The 18,268-nt window shown below is 34.1% G+C and overlaps 1 protein-coding gene across 12 annotated transcripts in view; it reads left to right on the top strand.

Annotated features, from left to right (window-relative positions):
• RALGAPA1 (Ral GTPase activating protein catalytic subunit alpha 1) overlaps nucleotides 1-18,268 on the top strand; it is a 127,579-nt gene that overhangs the window by 73,459 nt on the left and 35,852 nt on the right. For all 12 annotated transcript variants that reach the window (XM_058162265.1, XM_058162273.1, XM_058162269.1 and 9 more), the window contains 8 exons: nucleotides 1,658-1,768; nucleotides 3,648-3,716; nucleotides 5,853-5,987; nucleotides 7,628-7,811; nucleotides 11,332-12,196; nucleotides 13,359-13,430; nucleotides 14,941-15,064; nucleotides 17,166-17,321. In XM_058162265.1, the coding sequence (XP_058018248.1) occupies nucleotides 1,658-1,768; nucleotides 3,648-3,716; nucleotides 5,853-5,987; nucleotides 7,628-7,811; nucleotides 11,332-12,196; nucleotides 13,359-13,430; nucleotides 14,941-15,064; nucleotides 17,166-17,321 (1,716 nt within the window). The remainder of the gene's footprint in view (nucleotides 1-1,657; nucleotides 1,769-3,647; nucleotides 3,717-5,852; nucleotides 5,988-7,627; nucleotides 7,812-11,331; nucleotides 12,197-13,358; nucleotides 13,431-14,940; nucleotides 15,065-17,165; nucleotides 17,322-18,268) is intronic.

The following is an 18,268-nucleotide window of genomic DNA, read 5'->3' as shown; positions in this document are numbered from 1 at the left end:
CAATTTTGCATGCCTCCCCAATATAAGAATTGTTCATATATGTTTACATTTTACTTCTTTACTTTTTAATCGGTTTCAATAGTCTCTTAACTAATTCTTGAATCAAAACATTGGTATTATAATATTGAAGTAACTGTCACCAGCAGTATAATGGACCATTGTATTTTGCTCCATTTGGAGTTTACAAAGAGTCTTTAAGGACAATCATGATTAGAATGAATTACAGTAATCCAAATTCATGTACTTCCCATTGTAATTGTTGCATTGTAAAAATCACTGAGATCTTTTACATATATTTACATTTGTTGTTGTGCATTATGGTAACATTTATTTTAGATACTTTGTCATTTATTATTTATTTACATTTGTATGTGCGCTCAGAATTTGTGCACTGGAGACAAATTCCTTATGTATCCAATCACACTTGGCCAATAAAGAATTCCTGTCCTGTCCTGTGCTGTCCTGTCCTGTCCTATCCTATCCGAATAGCACTTAGACTTACATACCCCTTCACAGTACTTTACAACCCTCTCTAAGCAGTTTACAGAGTCAGAAAATTACCCCGAACAATCTGGGGCCTCATTTTACTGACCTCAGAAGGATGGAAGGCTGAGTCAACCTTGAGCCAGTGAGAATCTAACTGCCGGCAGTCAGAATTAGCATGCAATACTGCATTCTAGGGGATGCAGTGGCTCAGTGGCTAAGACACTGAGCTTGTTGGTCGGCAGTTCAGTGGTTCAAATCCCTAGTGCTGTGTAAAGGGGTGAGTTCCCGTTATTTGTCCCAACTTCTACCAACCTAGCAATTTGAAAGCACATAAAAAATGCAAGTAGAAAAATAAGGACCACATTTGGTGGGAAGGTAACAGCATTTCATGTGCATTTGGCGTTTAGTCATGCCAGCCACATGACCATAGAGACGTCTTCGGACAGCGCTGGCTTTTCAGCTTAGAAACGGAGATGAGTACCGCCCCCTAGAGTAGCACATATGTGCAAGGGGAACCTTTAGCTTTACTGCATTCTAATACTGTGCCCCCACAGCTCATTCTGTTCTGTTCTGTTCTGTTTTGTTCTATATAAATGTTTTCATTAGCTGAATTTTTTTCTTCTATATATCAGGGCTATAGAACTTTTCTTTTACTAACATAAATAAATCTTTTCTCAATCTGCATAAATCTCAGGTGTTTTAGAGTTTGCTTACAGTGCATTATTTGTATTCTTTGGGTTTGTGTACCTATCTTAGACTCATAGAAATAATTTCTGGTTTAAAGCTATTCAAGAATTGGGGAATAAGTTTGATTCTTATCTGAGCACTTTTGTATATTTTTCCTCTCAACATAAAGTGGTAATGAAATGAACCATTTTTGTCTAGTGATTAAGGTGCTAGGCTAGAAACTAGAAGACCATGAAAGCTGCCTTAAGCATGAAAGCTGTCTGGGTGATTTTAGGCCAGTCATTCACTGTCAACCCCTCTCACCCACCTCAAAGAATTATTGTTACGGTGGGAAAAGGAGGAAGGATGAGAATTAGGTATGTTCACCACCTTGAATTATTTATAAAACTAATGAAGTATTAATGGGGTAAAAATAAATTAAAATGTTACTCTTGTTACATTACTATATTGCATTCAGTAACGTTCCTTTTATGTTTTTTTATAGTTTCCAAATAAAACAGTTGCACACGTGGCTTGCAATATGCTTAATATGCTGGTTCATTACGTGCACAGACTACAATTGTATCAGTCTGATTCACCATTAAAAATAATTCAAGTAAGTAAAAGCAAAAGACATATTTCAACATAGATTTTTATACTACAGTATTTAGTAAAATATTTTCAGAATGGCGAATGGTACATGTGCCATGCAAATTTCACAGTGTAATGTTGAAATTCACAGCTTATGGAATGTTGTATGTTTTCATCGGACTTGTTCATTACCAATACACACTTATATGTATATATGTATATATTGCTATAAACATTTTTAGTCCATGTTTTTATTTATTTATTTATACAAACACACACACACATATATATGTGTGTGTGTATGTATGTGTATATATGTGTATGTGTGTATCGTGAGTGTGTTAGTAATATATATATGGATAAAAGTTTAAGATTCATTTAAAATGAACCAATTAATTATGGTCACTTACAGTAAGATACCTCAGATGTTCAATCTCTTCCATAAGAGAAGCAAAAGGCAGTGTCACAATTGTAAATTAAAAAAAAAATTGATCTGAAGTAATGAAAAAAATAGGAAGAACATTTTAATGTTTAATATGAAGTATATGAAGAATATTTTAATATCTTTCAATGTCATTTAATTTCCCATAACAGTAAAAGCTTTTAAGACACACCAGTACAAAGCACATATTTTAAAATACATTACACTGACTCACATTGACTCAAGGTGACTGACTTCTGAGTAAATGTGATTAATATCAATTTTTACAGAACTAATAGCAGTAATTCTTGAATACTGATATTTTGACATTATTCAGTTTCATAACTAGCTTCCAAACAATAACCTAAGACTTTGAAGAGGTTAATCATTTTAAATAATTGCTAAGTAAGATCACAATGATTATATAGAATGAAATAGCTGTTTTGTATTAACAATGCTAAATTAAAACCATATAGAAAAATTAAATATACAATAATTAATTTACAAACAAGAATCTATGTGACTTAAATACTACAAAAGCTATCTCCATACAACACAAATTTTATTCACCAGATAGAGGCAGTTGCACATACAACATGCAAAAATAAAAACAGCATAATTTTTCTTCTTCAAAAAAATGTTAAGCTTAGATAGACCTATGTATTATTAAAACTCTCCTTTAAGCAAAATGGTGCATCATAGGCAACAATTTTTGAACCAAGGTACAGATAATCTTCAACTTATAACTTATAACAGTTCATTTAGTGACTGTTTTGAAGTTATAACTACACTGAAAAAAGTGTCTTGTGATCATTTTTCATACTAACAACCATTGCAGCATCCATGGTCAGATGATCAAAATGCAGCTGTTTGGCAGCTGACTCATATTTATGACGGTCGCAGTGTCCTAGGGTGAGGTGATCTCCTTTTGTGAACTTCTGATAAGCAAAATCAATGGGAAGCCAGAGTCACCTAACAACTGTATTGGTAACTTAGTAAGTAAAGTGATTCATTTAACAACTGTGGCAAGAAAGATTATAAAATGGGGCAAAACTCACTTAACCAATTTCTCAGCAACAAAAATCTTGGGCTCAATCTTGGTCATAAGTGGAGGATTGTCTGTACCTCAACCAGGCTAACTTACAGAATGTATCCAAAATCTGGAACCCATGATCCCAATGGAAAAGAAACTTGACAAATGTTATAAAGCATTTCATGACATAAACATTATCATAAAACAGTTAAGACAAAATGTTATAAAACATTTCCTCTGCTTGTATTTGACTGTGCTATACAGTTCAACATTTGCTATTTTCAAAACATCCCTAAATGTATCCCAGCTGTTCTATTGAAGATAGTACACTAGAGGTTTGTCACTCTTGAAGGCATTGAGGAATCTGGTAAAGAAATATTTCTGAAAGGATAATCCAACAGGTCATTGGTAGTCTAATTTCTTTTTTAAAATATGTTTTATTATCCATAGATATTGATAGCTACCATCACTCATCTCTTGCCCAGTACAGAAGCTTCTTCTTATGAGCAAGATAAAAGGGTAAGCAGATTTATTTTATGTTACTATATTGCAATATATGTTTATGACAATGCAAAATTGAAGAAGTACAGATAGTTTGGGTTATAAATGAAACCATAAGTATATGTGCAAATTGCATATGTAGGCTTTGGTCCATTGTTCCTGGATGGACAAAGAGCTTAGGTCCCCCCCTCATTTGTGTTGCTTCCTCATGGACACGTTCCGGCTCTCACCTCCATCAATTCCATTTCACTTACTTATTTACAGATTTTTATCCTGCCATTGATTTTTTATTCAGTCAGCTCAAGGCAGTATACTTCAATAACGCTCCCGCATGCTATTTTTCCTGAAACTAGAACCTTGTGAGGTAGGTTGGGCTAAAAGACAAGAACTGGCCCAAAGTTACCCAAGCTCAAATGTACATTAGAAGAGCAAGAGGTCAATTATTTATTTATCTTTTACTAAACAAGAAATCAGCAAAGTTGAATTTCGTCATCTACAATCAGCAAATGATTACAGAGTATAGTAATACACAGCCTCCTTCTGATTACAGAATACACTCTGTAAATTCGGGGTAGCCACGTCAACAGCATTATTAACTGGAATACTGTTAATAGAAGTGTATAAGGCTGCAGAGTCATTGACCTTTGTGAAATATTATAAAATAGATATGTGCAACATAGACACAGCCTTTGGTCATGCTGTGTAACAAAAAGTGCTATAAATTGTTACACCAGTTCACCCTGAGAACACTGCTATTGTCTATCCCTTTCCTTTCAGCTCACAGTAGTTGGGCTTCCCTTTCTGATCACTATAAGATAGATCCAACAATTCCACCCTATTTGGAAAGAAGAGAAAAATATATCTAAGAGACCAAGTGACACAAGAGTCAGGATGCAAGTTACATCACTGCATGATATTATCCATTAAATGTTGTTCTTCCATTTCTATGCGTTTTAGCAGTTACAAGTTTGTTATGAACACACACAGCAAAAAAAGAGACAAAATAACTGAACTAAAATCAGTACAAGTGGATGAATGGAAAGGGTTTCCTCAAAAGAACAGGAAGAAATTGTAACCTCTCTCTTCTAGCTAGAAGTACAAAATTGTGCTTCCCAATTTCTGTCCAACACATTCTGGAGAAGAAAAATTCTTCATTTTATTTTATTTTTCTTGCTAGGTTTATCTTCCACTGACTACAAAGTTATTTCACAGCAGGTTCGATTGTTGATCAGTAACTGATCCGGCAAGGGTCTTTAATGTGAAACAAATTCTTTTTTGTGATATAGATCCCGTTTATGTTTTAGTTTCATACAAAAATAGCACAGTTATCTGGAACCAAAGCTTGCAGTCTTCAAAAGAAAGTCTGTTTCTCTCCATGGAATAGGTGTGATCTGCTAGTTTGTGAGAACGTAGAAAGAGTCTTCTCTGGCAAGTGATCTTTCCCCTTATAGATTCTTATATAGCCAGAACATCTTCTTCTATAAGTTGGGGTGATTTCCCAAACATTTATTATTTATATGTTAGATTTTACCTCAAGGAGCTTAAGGCAGAGAAAAAAAGTTGTGTATTGGCACTGCTATTACTGTTTGAATGTGACTCCAGGAATCCAGCTCAATCAAGTGCAGCATATTGGACAAAATGTCTTTTTAGTTTCAGAGAACTTCAGAGAAACATAATTTGTAACCAATGTATAGCAGAATGATTAAGCAAAATGTTCTTATTTTTGTACATAGACATATAAAAAAGCAAAGTAGACATGTAATCATTTATGGTACACATTCTCAGCAATTACTGAAATTCTAATGTCAACTTTTTAAAATTTTACTATTATGGATAAAAAACGTTAAACAGCGTTAGCATTCTAAGAAAGCAAAAATGGGAAATCCTAAAACTATGAGCCATTTCTGAACCATTTCACCTTTTTTCCTGGTTCATTGAAGAAATTGTCTGATAAGCTATTCTTTTTTAGTAAGATCAAGACTTACTTGTTTCTGTATTTCTGCTATCAAACTGTTGGCATAATACATATTGAGCTACAAAGTGCTTCTCATATGGATTCTTGTTGAAGCTACAGTTAAAAAGGAAGTATGGAAAAGCAATGCAAATAAATTATCCTTCATGATTATCTGTAATTTAGAAATATTTCTATTACAGCTGGTGGTATCTCTGCTTCTTTGTTTGTTGGACTGGACCATGGCATTGCCACTGCGGACATTATTACAGCCTATTCATTCTGCATCATTTGAAAATGATAAAACTGAAAAATCTGTTCTTAATTACATATATAAGGTATTTGCTACTCCTTTTACTTTTAGACTGGTCTTATGAAAATTTTGTCTTTGAATTTTTTTAATTTTTTCTTTTTGCAAATAAAAGAAGAAGCAAAACTGAACAAAAATAGAAGAGTTATTTTCATGTCTATTTTTTTCAGAATTGTAAGAACCCTGAACAAGTTTGAGAAGTGTAACTTACTTCTCAGTGAAGGAGAAGTATGTTGCACCCTGTTTCATTCACTTCCACTGATAACTCTGCTAGCAGATACAGCTAACAAATCCAAATGATTTTGTCTGAAGCTTGTTTACTGGTTTTATAAGTCAGAGAATCTGTCTTATGAAAGGAAAAAGGCAAAATACCTAATTTGTACAAAACATATCATGAGCAGAACCATCCAGATTTCACAGCTGTGCCTGTTGGGAAGAGAAACCAGCAGAAATAATTGGAGAACTTTCTCTATTCCCTGACAAGACAAAATCTGAACATAGATGGACATTCCTAATCACAGTGTACTTTGGACTATTCTCTGAATAGAAATAATATATTAAAAGTTCAAAAATAAAGTGAAAATATAAAGGCCTTTTTATATATTTAAAACATTTACATAGCTGCCCATCTTCTAACCAACTCTGGGTGGCTCCCAATCAAAAGTTAAAAAAGCATATAAAGCCATATTAAAACTATAAAACTAAGCACAGTAAAAAATTACAAACAACCAAAACCTGGTGCCAAGCCAGACTTGTAATCTGCAGTTATGGAATCTTATCCTAATAATTCATGGAAAAGTAGTACTTCTATACTTTATAGAAGGCTTGGAGGGTAGAGGCTACTGAACTTCAGGTATATGTGTGTGTAGAATGTTTCATACGGCAGAGGATGCAATAATAAAGGTGTGCTCTCATCAGATGACAATATTTAGGGGAAGGCATTAGGAACATGCCCATCCCATCTGGCTAATGTACCACAATTAAGGGGGTGTTTTGATTTATAGTTCTGTGGGGAGGCAGACTCAAACATCAGTCTCAGATTAAATCTCAATCTAGATAAAAACATTGGGGATTTATTTATTTTTTTAATAGTGATGATTTTCCAAACTGAAAAATCCTAAAAAATCAAAACAGTACTCTAAATTACCAGTAACAAGATTCTTCAGTACCCAGCCATATTCAGTAACAGCTCATTTTAGAAGGCTACGCTTGGATAGGAGCATGACAGTCAGTTTGGAGTGAAGAGAGATCCAGTTGAAGTCACTCATTGACATACTAACTTCACTGGATTAACTCAGAATATCTTTCTCTTTCTCTCTTAGACCAATGTACCTCATGCAGTTACAATTGCAGGAACAAAATGAGAAGTGACCCTCATATACTGCATGAAAGGAAAAGCAGGATATGAATACAATAATGGATACATTAAATAATAATCACATATAAGAACAGTTACAAATCAGAATAATATGAAATGATTTTCATCATCTTTTCCTTTGACAAATAAAATTATGTACTCTTTGGTATAAATGTAGTTATATCACAGATTTAAGAAATCTGTGTATCCTGGGTGGACTTTATGTCAACCTTCTGAGAAGCAATCTGGTTTCACTTTAGTTTTTCATACTTATATACATAGATTTTAGTACATTTTGGTTTTTTTTAAAGGTTCTTCATGGGTGTGTCTATGGATCTCAGTGCTTTAGTAACCTGAAGTATTTTCCAATGAGCCTGTCTGATTTAGCATCTTTGGATTATGATCCTTTTATGCATTTGGAAAATTTAAAAGAACCAGAACCACTCCATTCACCTGATTCAGAACGATCTTCCAAACTCCAACCAGTCACAGAAGGTTTGTTTGCTTTAATTAACTTTCTTTTCTGATCAAGTATCATAAATTTTCTAATATTGAAGTATTAGTCGTGAGTATGAATTCTTAAATTACATTCTAATAGTTCAGATATAGATTATAGGTAGTGTCAATAAGCATTGAATAGATTAATATAATTTTGAGTAATTACAGCTCCTTTTGGTACAATAAGTACATCTGTACAACACATATCAACTTCATAACAGATTTTTCTCTACCCCAATAAACAAGTAAAACATTTTTTTAATTTTTATTGATAGCAAACATTTACATGTTATTTAGCAAGCAATCAGATACATGTTTAATTTAGTATGCACTATTTTGTAATTCTTAAATTTTGCTTCATGTGTATGAACTTTTTTCAAACTTTAATTTTTTTCTCTAAATATTAAATACCTTGAATTAATAGTTCAAATAATTTTAATTTAGATTTTTTTTTCTTTTTATGAAATATCAAATGGTACTAGTGAAAAGAAATTTGGAAAACAGAGGCTTTCATACTGAGGCTAAATATTCTGTGTAGGATCATTCTCTTCCAATATTAAGCTGTTCCCTTTAGGTTTCCTTAAAGGTATTAAGGACTAGATAAATACAGAACCTTTTTGTAACAGCTGTGTGCTAACAGCAGGTGATTTTGTGGTCTGTAGTGACTCCGTGCTGTTTTTTTTATGTGGAGAAAATGGCTAATCATTGTGCCCTTGTCTAAGGCATGCTTCATCATTTTCAAGTACTTTTTTGGCCAAAGAATTCTGAACACAGAGCTGTCCTCTAATAAGCTCAGTATTGGATTGAACAAATCTGATTTGAGAACTATTGGCAGGAGGAACGGTAATTATTAAATTTACTGAGCAGTGAAGCAAGCTACTGTAGTTGGCTTTTTGTCAAATGGCTGTGGTCTTATTAGTGAAGAGTAATCATCTGCAGGGTCAGAATGAAAGCAGCACCAAGGATTCATTCCCTCCTAATTACAGTTTCACCTATACATATTATGCAAAGCTAATATTTAAACTAGTTGCCAAGATTAATTTCCTCTACATGTTACATTGCAAGTGTAAAGAATTGCAGCCGGTTTTTGTGCCTTACTGCTTTTGTATGCTGTAATAATGTATAATTAGGGGTTCACAGCAAATACTCTGTGATTTGTTTAATCTGCCTATTTGAAAAGACAACCTTGAATAGTTCCCTCCGCCTCTTCTTAAATTAGTATCTATTGGAGAAAACACCAGTATTGCTGTCCTTTATTTGTGCATTTCCACACAGGAGTAAGTCCTGGGTATTTTTTAAAATCCTAAATGAGATTTTCTTTTCCTTCCATTATATTGTCTTAGGTAAGTTAATAACCTATTTTAAAAAGATCCCTGACAATCTTGATTGGATGACCAGTATATGTAGCAACTATTTTATCAGTTTTGGTACCCCTAATAATATTAAAATTTCAGTATTTTTCATTTTCCATAGCAGCCTACAATTCTAAAAGATAGGAAGTCAGAATGAGTTCATATCAAAAAGCATGACCTAAATTATATTTGGTATGCAACAGTGTTAGCATAATTCTTTGGTTGTCTTTCTTCTCACTTCCTAAGATTCCCCTTTTATTTTAAGACTCGGTATGTTTCCATTTTGTTTATGTCAGAAAGAAATGTTGCTATTATTGGCCTACAAAAATATGTTATCTTGGACATATGGCAATATTATTATTCTCCAAAAAAAGATACATTACTTTCAGATTTAAGTCATTTTTTTTCCAGCAAAACAGGGAAGTATATTAAATAAAGCTTGTTTGAAGCTTGTGTTGCTTCAGAATGTTCACACTCTGTAACACGGCTGTCAAACTCCAGACCCACAGGCCGGATGCGTCACGCACTGGCCCCACCCATGCCCGGTTTAGCGAAGGAAAAAAAAGTCCTGATACATCACATGATGCCAACGTAACAGTGTGAGTTTGACGCCCCTGCTCTATAAGGAAATATTAAGAACTAAAACCATTCAGTAGTGTTGAAATCCATAGCTTCATAAATATGTCAAGCTCTCAGAATTAATATTAATGAAAAAGAGAGAACTACAGGTCAAGAGCTGGTTCCACTATGAGGCAACTGCCGTTAAATGTCAACAGATAATGAAATAGTTACAATACAAAATATGCTATATAAACTGTACTAAAAGAAAAAGACACTGTGAGGATTATAAGAACCAAGTTTGGACACACATTATGGCACTATACTCATCTTTTACAATAACTGTGAACACAGATGTCAATCATTCTTCCCACTAAGAATCTCATAGTCAAGGAAAAAAACATAAAATCTAAACCAGAGGGTATCTGTATATCTCTTTGTGTATCTATATTTATATAATGGCTTGAGGCCTATAGTTGCCAGGTGCTAGTTTTCTGCCTTGAAAACAGCTTTTCTAAAATCTGTACTGAAATTAAATTAAAGAGTCGTGTTTTTTAATATCTGCCTGTTCGTTTTCAAATCTAAATGAAGACACCATTTGGATTGTTCTATAGCTTCAGGCTTCGGGAATATGCAAGCCTTCTTTAGCATAAAGATTTGTGCTTATTAGAAAATAGGATTAGAAGTATTGTTTTTAATATATTAATAATATTGCAGTTAATTCACAACCAGCTATCATTCCAATTAACTTTTTGAATATTAATTCAAAGCATTATAATTAACTAGCTTCAGTAGAAAAATTATTAAAGTCTTCTAATGAATAACAGTATAAATCTATACATATTTATTTGGTGTCTTTGGTAAATTCAGTAAAAATTACTCCCAGCAAAACGTATTCAGGATTTCAGGTTTCAACCTAAGGTCAGGATTGTATTTCTTTTCTGTTTTCTTTTCTTGAAAACAAGCACTTTTCTTTGTAACTATTTCCATTGTTAAATATTTATATATCTATATATATCTATATCTATATATATCTATATCTATATATATCTATATCTATCTATCTATCATCTATCTATCTATATACATCATAAAAATGAAATAAATTTATTACAACTGTTAACTGTCATAATTTATCTAAAATAGTCTATGAGAAATATCTCTCAGTATCATTTCAGCTGTGAAATATCAGTTTCCTTCGTAACATGCTGACAATGTTTGCTTCTTCTGTCTTCATTCTGTATTTGCCATAATCCCCACAGTGGCCTTCTCCTTTTCAAGAAGGAAAGCTAATAGCTTCTGTTCATATTTTTCATTTCTCTATGCTGTTGAAGTATTAAAATAGTTTTACAGTTATTTGTATCTTTAAAGCTGTATTCTCTGTAAATTTGCTTTTTTAATGTTATCATTTAATAATTGCTTTTATTTTAATTGAAATGCATGTTATCCATAGTTAACAGTATTTTTCTTACAGCACATTATGAATATGGTGTCATGCAGGTCATACTGCATCTCTTCAGAGTCCCTTAACATTTAAACAGATAGAAATTACATTTTAATGCTATGGGTGTAACCTAAAGTATTGAATTTGTTTTTGTGTTTTTCAGTAAAATCTCATATGCAACAAGGACTGATCTCTGTGGCAGCTCGTACTGTGATAGCTCATCTGGTAAACCACTTAGGCCATTATCCAATGAGTGGGGGGCCTGCTATGCTAACAAGTCAAGTATGTGAAAATAATGACAATCCTTTCTGCGAGAACCTTGAACTTTCTCCTGAGCTTTTTGAGAACCCCAATCTCCAGTTCTTTGTATTAAATAATACCACATTAGTTTCATGTATACAGATAAGAGCCGAAGAGAACATGCCTGGAGGAGGTTTATCTGCTGGGCTTGTCTCAGCCAATTCAAACGTCCGAATTATAGTGCGGGATCTGTCTGGGAAATATTCTTGGGATTCTGCCATCATGTATGGGCCTCCCCCTCTATGTGGCCTAAGTGAACCAACCACTTTTATGCTTTCACTGCCCCATCAAGAGAAATCAGAAAATGCCTCAGAACCTCCTGCATATACAGAAGAAATGTATGTAAAGGATGGAATTACTCTTCCACTAAAAAGAAGACTTAGAGACACTGTGCCAACATGGGATACAATAAAGGATGAAGAAGATGCCCTTGATGAGCTTTTGCAATATGTGGGAATCACTAGTCCTGAGTGTTTACAGAGGACAGGTGTGTCTCTCAATATACCTGCTCCTCAACCTATCTGTGTGTCAGAGAAGCAGGAAAATGATGTAATCAATGCAATCCTTAAACAGGACACTGAAGAGAGAGATTTTATTGAAAAGCACTTCAGTGACTTAAATATGAAGGCTATGGAGCAGGATGAACCAATTCCACAAAAGCCCTATTCGGCATTTTACTATTGCAGGTTACTCCTTAGTATTCTTGGAATGAATTCGTGGGATAAAAGGTAAAATGATAATATTATTTGCTCTTAAAATCAACATAATTTGGTCTTTTCCAAAACTGAGAGACATTTTAAGTGACATACATGCTACTACTAAAAACAATAGCAGTATATATCTTCTCCTTCCAGGACAGCCATTCCTCGTTTAGCAACCATCTCAGTTAGCAACCATTTGCAAATACAATAGTAATAAACAGTAATAAAAATCAGTGTGTAAATTTACATCCAAATTTTTTGGGTCTAAAAAAAATCTTCAGTGTGAAACTGATTAAGGTTTGGTTAATTTCAGGCAGCAGGCAAGCTGGACAGAAGGTTCTAATGAACTAATTAAGGTTACAGAGTTCTTAATCTGTCACTAGCACTTTTTAGGGAAGTGCAATGCTACCAAGAAAAGCAGCTCAGGAAGAGAGACCTTGTTAAGCAATCTATCCACCCTGAGAGGAGGCAAAAAAGAAGAAAAACTCTTGTTAGGCATTGGGTGCTGTGTAAAGAGAACATTATATGAATGAGACAGCAGCAACTAGTGATCTTCAGAGCATTTTTCTCCCTCCCTCTCTCTCTCTCTCTCTCTCTCTTACACTTAGCAACTTTTTTTTAATAACAAAGTCACTGGAACAAATTGCAGTTGCTAAACAAGAAAAGGATGTAATGAAATTAAATAAAAATGTTCTCTCACTTTCGTATTACGATTTTCTTAGCCATGAGTGTACATAATATAAATCACTACACAACTGTAGGAGGATAGTAGTGTTGTTTTGTTTGTATTATGACACATCACAGAAGAGGAACAGCTAAATATATGCCATAATGTATTAATGTATCATCAAAGTCTCTACTTTGATGATACATAACTACTACTCACAGATACCTTCCTAGACGCCTCCAAATGTTCTCAAGTCTCTAGTCCTAATTTGAGAGCCAGTTTGATTTAGTGGTTTATGTGCTCCAATGGGAATGTTGTTCAGGCCACCAGGTTAAAGAATGTGTGTGTGTGTGTGTGTATCTGTAAATAAAGATCTTTTCATTTTTTATGTGGAAAGATTTTTCAAAAGGCAAGAAAACTGTAGGAGATATTAATAAATAAAAATGAAAAGGTGTTATTGTTTGCTATATCTGTCATTCTACACAGATAATGAAAATGTTTTTATTAAATTTCCTTACGTAGGAGAAGCTTTCATCTTCTGAAAAAAAATGAAAAACTACTTCGAGAACTCCGAAATTTGGATTCAAGACAATGGCAAGTTATCTGCTATAAGCAATTTTTAAGTGTGGTAATAATTTCCTTTTTTAAATTGCACTTCAATGTAATTATTTTTTAAAATAGTGTAGATTTCAAGTTGTTATAAATTCTACCAATTTCTGTGACAATAAAGATGTATTAAAAGATTTGCCTTTTAGTAATTGTCTTTAGCACTAATCTGCCAGTGCCTATAGTTTTGAGTTAATACAATCTTATTTAATTTATTAGAACTCTTATGTTCTAAAAACATAAAACAGCTAATATTAATTCTTAACATTTGAACTGAATCATTGTTTAAGCCCTTAGTGCTTTAACAGAAATGGAAGTGACTAGATATGAAGTATTTTTGTCAGCTTACAGGTAGTCCTTGACTTACAACCAGTCATTTGGTAGCCATTCACAGTTAAGATGGATCCCTTAAAAGCTACTTACAATCTGATTTCAACATTTCAACATCGCCCCACCCCTCCATCATATAATGCATGTTGGATACTCAGCAACTGGCCTAATTTACAACCGTTTGCAGTGTTCCGCAGTCACATGACTGCGATTTACAATACTTGGACAGAAACTAGCTTTCACTTTCCAGTTGTCAGCAAAAACTGGCCCTTAGTGGGTTTGCTTAATGACCACTGGATAAAGAGATAATCAAATCAGGTCAGTCATATGATGAGCGCTTTACGACCATCATGACTTACAACCTTAATCGCCAGGATCAATTACAGTCATTAATCAAGGGCTACATGTAAATCATTAGTTTAAAAAAAAAAGGTCATTTTTCAGAAGAGCTTTATTTCAACCCGAGAATTGTATTTCTTTATTGGGCACAAGGCCAGTTTTAATGAACTGTATAGGGTCTTTAAGCTTATGACTAATCGTAATGACAGAAATTTGTAACTCCCTAACTTGTAAAAATATTGCTAATATATGTGTGTTTATATCTTCCAACTAGAGCAAATTTAAAGATTATTTTCAGCCATTTCAGGAGAAAATATTGGAGAGTGCCAGATTTTGTTGCTATTTGGGGGGAAACTTGTTTACATGAGTGCATTATGTTTTCAAATTGCTGAATTACATTCTTCTGTGCCTATGAATTTTAGCATTGACCTATTTCAAGATATAGTAATGAAAATGTCTGATTTGAAACATTTAGAAACCAAGCTAAAATGTGGCCTCTTACATTATTTCCCCCCACCCTCAAAACTGAGAAGCTATGAAACTTATTTTTGTAATGTTATAAATGTTACATAATTAAAAGTAGTATTACTATAGTATGATAAAGTACATAATTTTGATTATATATTATGAAGAGAGGTTTTTTTTAAAAAAATGTCTCGGCAATGATCCTTGCTTTAGGACTATAAATAAGCAAAGAAACCTATAAATAAAAGCTGAAATCTCCTTCAGTTCCCTTCAGAACGAAGGAAATTATATTAGCCTTTCTATATATCCACTATGAGTGATGTCGGAGGATATTCTTATATAATTGCAATCATATATCTTACAGCCGAGAGACGCACAAAATTGCAGTATTTTATGTTGCTGAGGGACAAGAAGATAAACACTCCATCCTGACTAACACTGGAGGAAGCCAAGCATATGAGGATTTTGTAGCAGGTCTTGGTTGGGAGGTACACTTTTATCTCATCCCAATCTAATCAACTCATTTATTTTTTCAAATGTTGTGATGCATTAAATAACAGCATTTATTTAAGAATTCATATTAGAAACAGTTTGAGATTTCTTTGCAAGGTACAGAATATGTGGTACCTCGCTCAATAGTAGTAACTGAGAGGGATCTTGGAGTCCTAGTGGACAAATATTTAAATATGAGCCAGCAGTGTGGAGCAGCTGCCAAAAAAGCCAACACAGATCTAGGCTGCATAAACAGAGAGATAGAATCAAGATCACGTGAAGTGTTAGTACCGCTTTATAATGCCTTGGTAATGCCACATTTGGAATACTGGATCCAGTTTTGGTCGCCACGATGTAAAAAAGATGTGGAGACTCTAAAAAGAGTGCAGAGACAAGCAACAAAGATGATTAGGGAACTGGAGGCTAAAACATATGAAGAACGGTTGCAGGAACTGGGTATGTCTAGTTTAATGAAAAGAAGGACTAGAGGAGACGTAATAGCAGTGTTCCAATATCTCAGAGGCTGCCACAAAGAAGAGGGAGTCAAGCTATTCGCCAAAGAAACTGAGGGCAGGACAAGAAGCAATGGGTGGAAACTAATAAGCAGAGAAGCAACCTAGAACTAAGGAGAAATTTCCTGACAGTTGGAACAATTAATAAGTGGAACAACTTGCCTCCAGAGTTGTGAATGCTCCAACACTGGAAGTTTTTAAGAAGATATTGGGTAACCATTTGTCTGAAGTGGTGTAGAGTTTCTGCCTAGGCAGGGGATTGGACTAGAAGACCTTCAAGGTCCCTTCCAACTCTGTTATTCTTTCAGTCTGATAACTATTATTCTATTTCACAAGCTGCTTATAGGAGTTTTAAGAGGGTGGCTAACATTCCTATCACGTGTCTGAAGCAGATTTTTTTGTCATATCAACAGTCTTTTATCAGCAGAAAAAATAAACATCAGTGGAGTTTGTGATGCATGTGATTTTCTTAAAAGCCAAGTTCTCTTTGGATGGTGGGAAGAACAGGGACATGTTAGTTTCACAATTATTCTTACAATACCTGGAGATTATGTTGTAAGTTTTCATAAATATTTCAATATTTGTGAAATTTGCCAGTTCTATGTTTGGTGATAGGAAGACCAGTTCTGCTTCTTTTGCATCTAGGAACAACATCAATCCTAGCTAGCACTTATTTAAAATTGCTTTCTTTAGAAGAGTGCTATTTATTAAGAGGAAATGTTCTTGCTGAAAGACAGATCTTTCCCACTCACAATTCCAGTGTCCACTGCATTGAGCCTAATGTTGGCTACTAAAATTGTCTAAAATGTCATAGTTGATCATGATCATTGTTAAACCACCAGTATGAAGCTACAGGTAGTCCTCAGCTTAAGACCACAATTAGGCCAGAAATTTCTCTTTCTAAGTGAAACATTTGTTAAGTGAATTTTGCCCCATGTTACCTTTCTTGCCATAAATGAATCACTGCTGTTTTTAAGTTAGTAACATGGTTGTTAAGTGAATCTGGCTTTCCCATTGAAGTTGCTTGTCAGAAAGTAAAATTAATATGACTCTGGGACATGCAACCATCATAAATATGAGCCAAGTTGCTAAGTCTTTGAATTTTGATCATGTGACCATGGGGAGACCGCAACAATCATACGTGAAAAACCTTTTTCAGTGACATAACTTTGAACAGTCAGTAAATGAACTGTTGTAAATCGAGGATTACCTGTAGTATTCTTGAAAATTACCATTTCAATTGCCACTGGAAATAACAGTAGATGGGATTAATGTAGAACAGCTCACTTTTGGGAGTCCATGTGCTAGGTGAGCCATCTAACCACTACAAAGCATGTGCTAGGAATAATTCTGTGGCAGAGTGAAATTGTTTATACAGATTTAACTAGGTTGGACTAACATTTTTTAGCTTTGTGAACCCAAAATATTTGTTATCAAACAATCAATAGTCTTGATTTCGAATGGAATCAGTAAATATTAATGGTAATGAACAAATGTATTTTTCTCCCCCTTCCTTTGGTATCCTGTAGATCTAGTACAAAAACCTCTAATTTATATTATATGTTGTAATGGCTTTTTATTGTAGGTGAACCTAACAAATCATTGTGGTTTTATGGGAGGACTACAGAAAAACAAAAGCACTGGTTTGACCACTCCATATTTTGCTACCTCTATGGTTGAAGTAATGTTTCATGTATCAACCAGAATGCCTTCTGATTCAGATGACTCCCTAACAAAAAAAGTAGGTATTCCAAAGTAACCTTTCACACTCTAATTAGTGTGGTGTGGTGATTAAGTTATTGTACTAAAACCTGAGAGATTATCAATCATAAAAGTCACTAATTAACCTTGGGCCACTGACTGTCTCTCCATCAAATCCACCTCACTGAGTTATTCTGGAAAAAATAATAGAGGAAAAACAGGATATTCAGTAAATCTAACAACTATAAAGGCTGGTTCATTACATGATTGGAGGCCATTTCAAAGTTCTGTCATTCCAGCATACACAGCTACCTGGGAAGAGTCACACTGGCAGAAAAGCATGAAAGGCTATTTCCTTTCAGGTATTTTTCATTCCTCTCATTCACAATAGGGCTAGATAGTGACCCTGTTAAAAGTGACTGGTTCGGTGTGAATCTCAGTATCTATAGGGCATTATGAAAAATATTCTGTGTATCTGACAAATAAAGTCACTTGGTTACACTATTGAGTTGAACTCTTCTAGGCAGATCCTGTTGAGTTGGCCAAGCCATCGTCTTGTTAGATGTGGAGTGTTTCAGTTTGGGAGGCCTGAAGAAGTAGGTTTTGCATCTTCTCAGTCGTTTGCTACTATAGTCTGTAATAGTAAAAGACAATATGAATAATGGAAAGAATCTTACAGAATAAGCTTGTAAAATTGTTCTGTATTTTTTGAATACAAGCAATACATGTAGTCTCAAAGTGAACTGTGGGAAAAATGAGACATGTCTCTGATAGTCGATGCTTTAGGTATATCCTCACCCAAGAAATAACCCACATTTATTAATGGTTGAAAAACAATTTAAAGCAGCTCTTTTCCAAATGTTTTTGCCCTAATTGACTGACAGTAGGTGGCTGTAATTATGTTTATGATATGTGTTGTTTTTTTGCTTGCATTTATTGTAAACTTCCCAGTTCTTCAGATCTGGAATGGGTTATAAAGAGAGTTTC

The sequence above is a fragment of the Ahaetulla prasina genome, chromosome 1, assembly GCF_028640845.1.
Source record: "Ahaetulla prasina isolate Xishuangbanna chromosome 1, ASM2864084v1, whole genome shotgun sequence".
NCBI lineage: Eukaryota > Metazoa > Chordata > Lepidosauria > Squamata > Colubridae > Ahaetulla > Ahaetulla prasina.
This window is presented reverse-complemented; position numbering and strand designations above follow the sequence as displayed.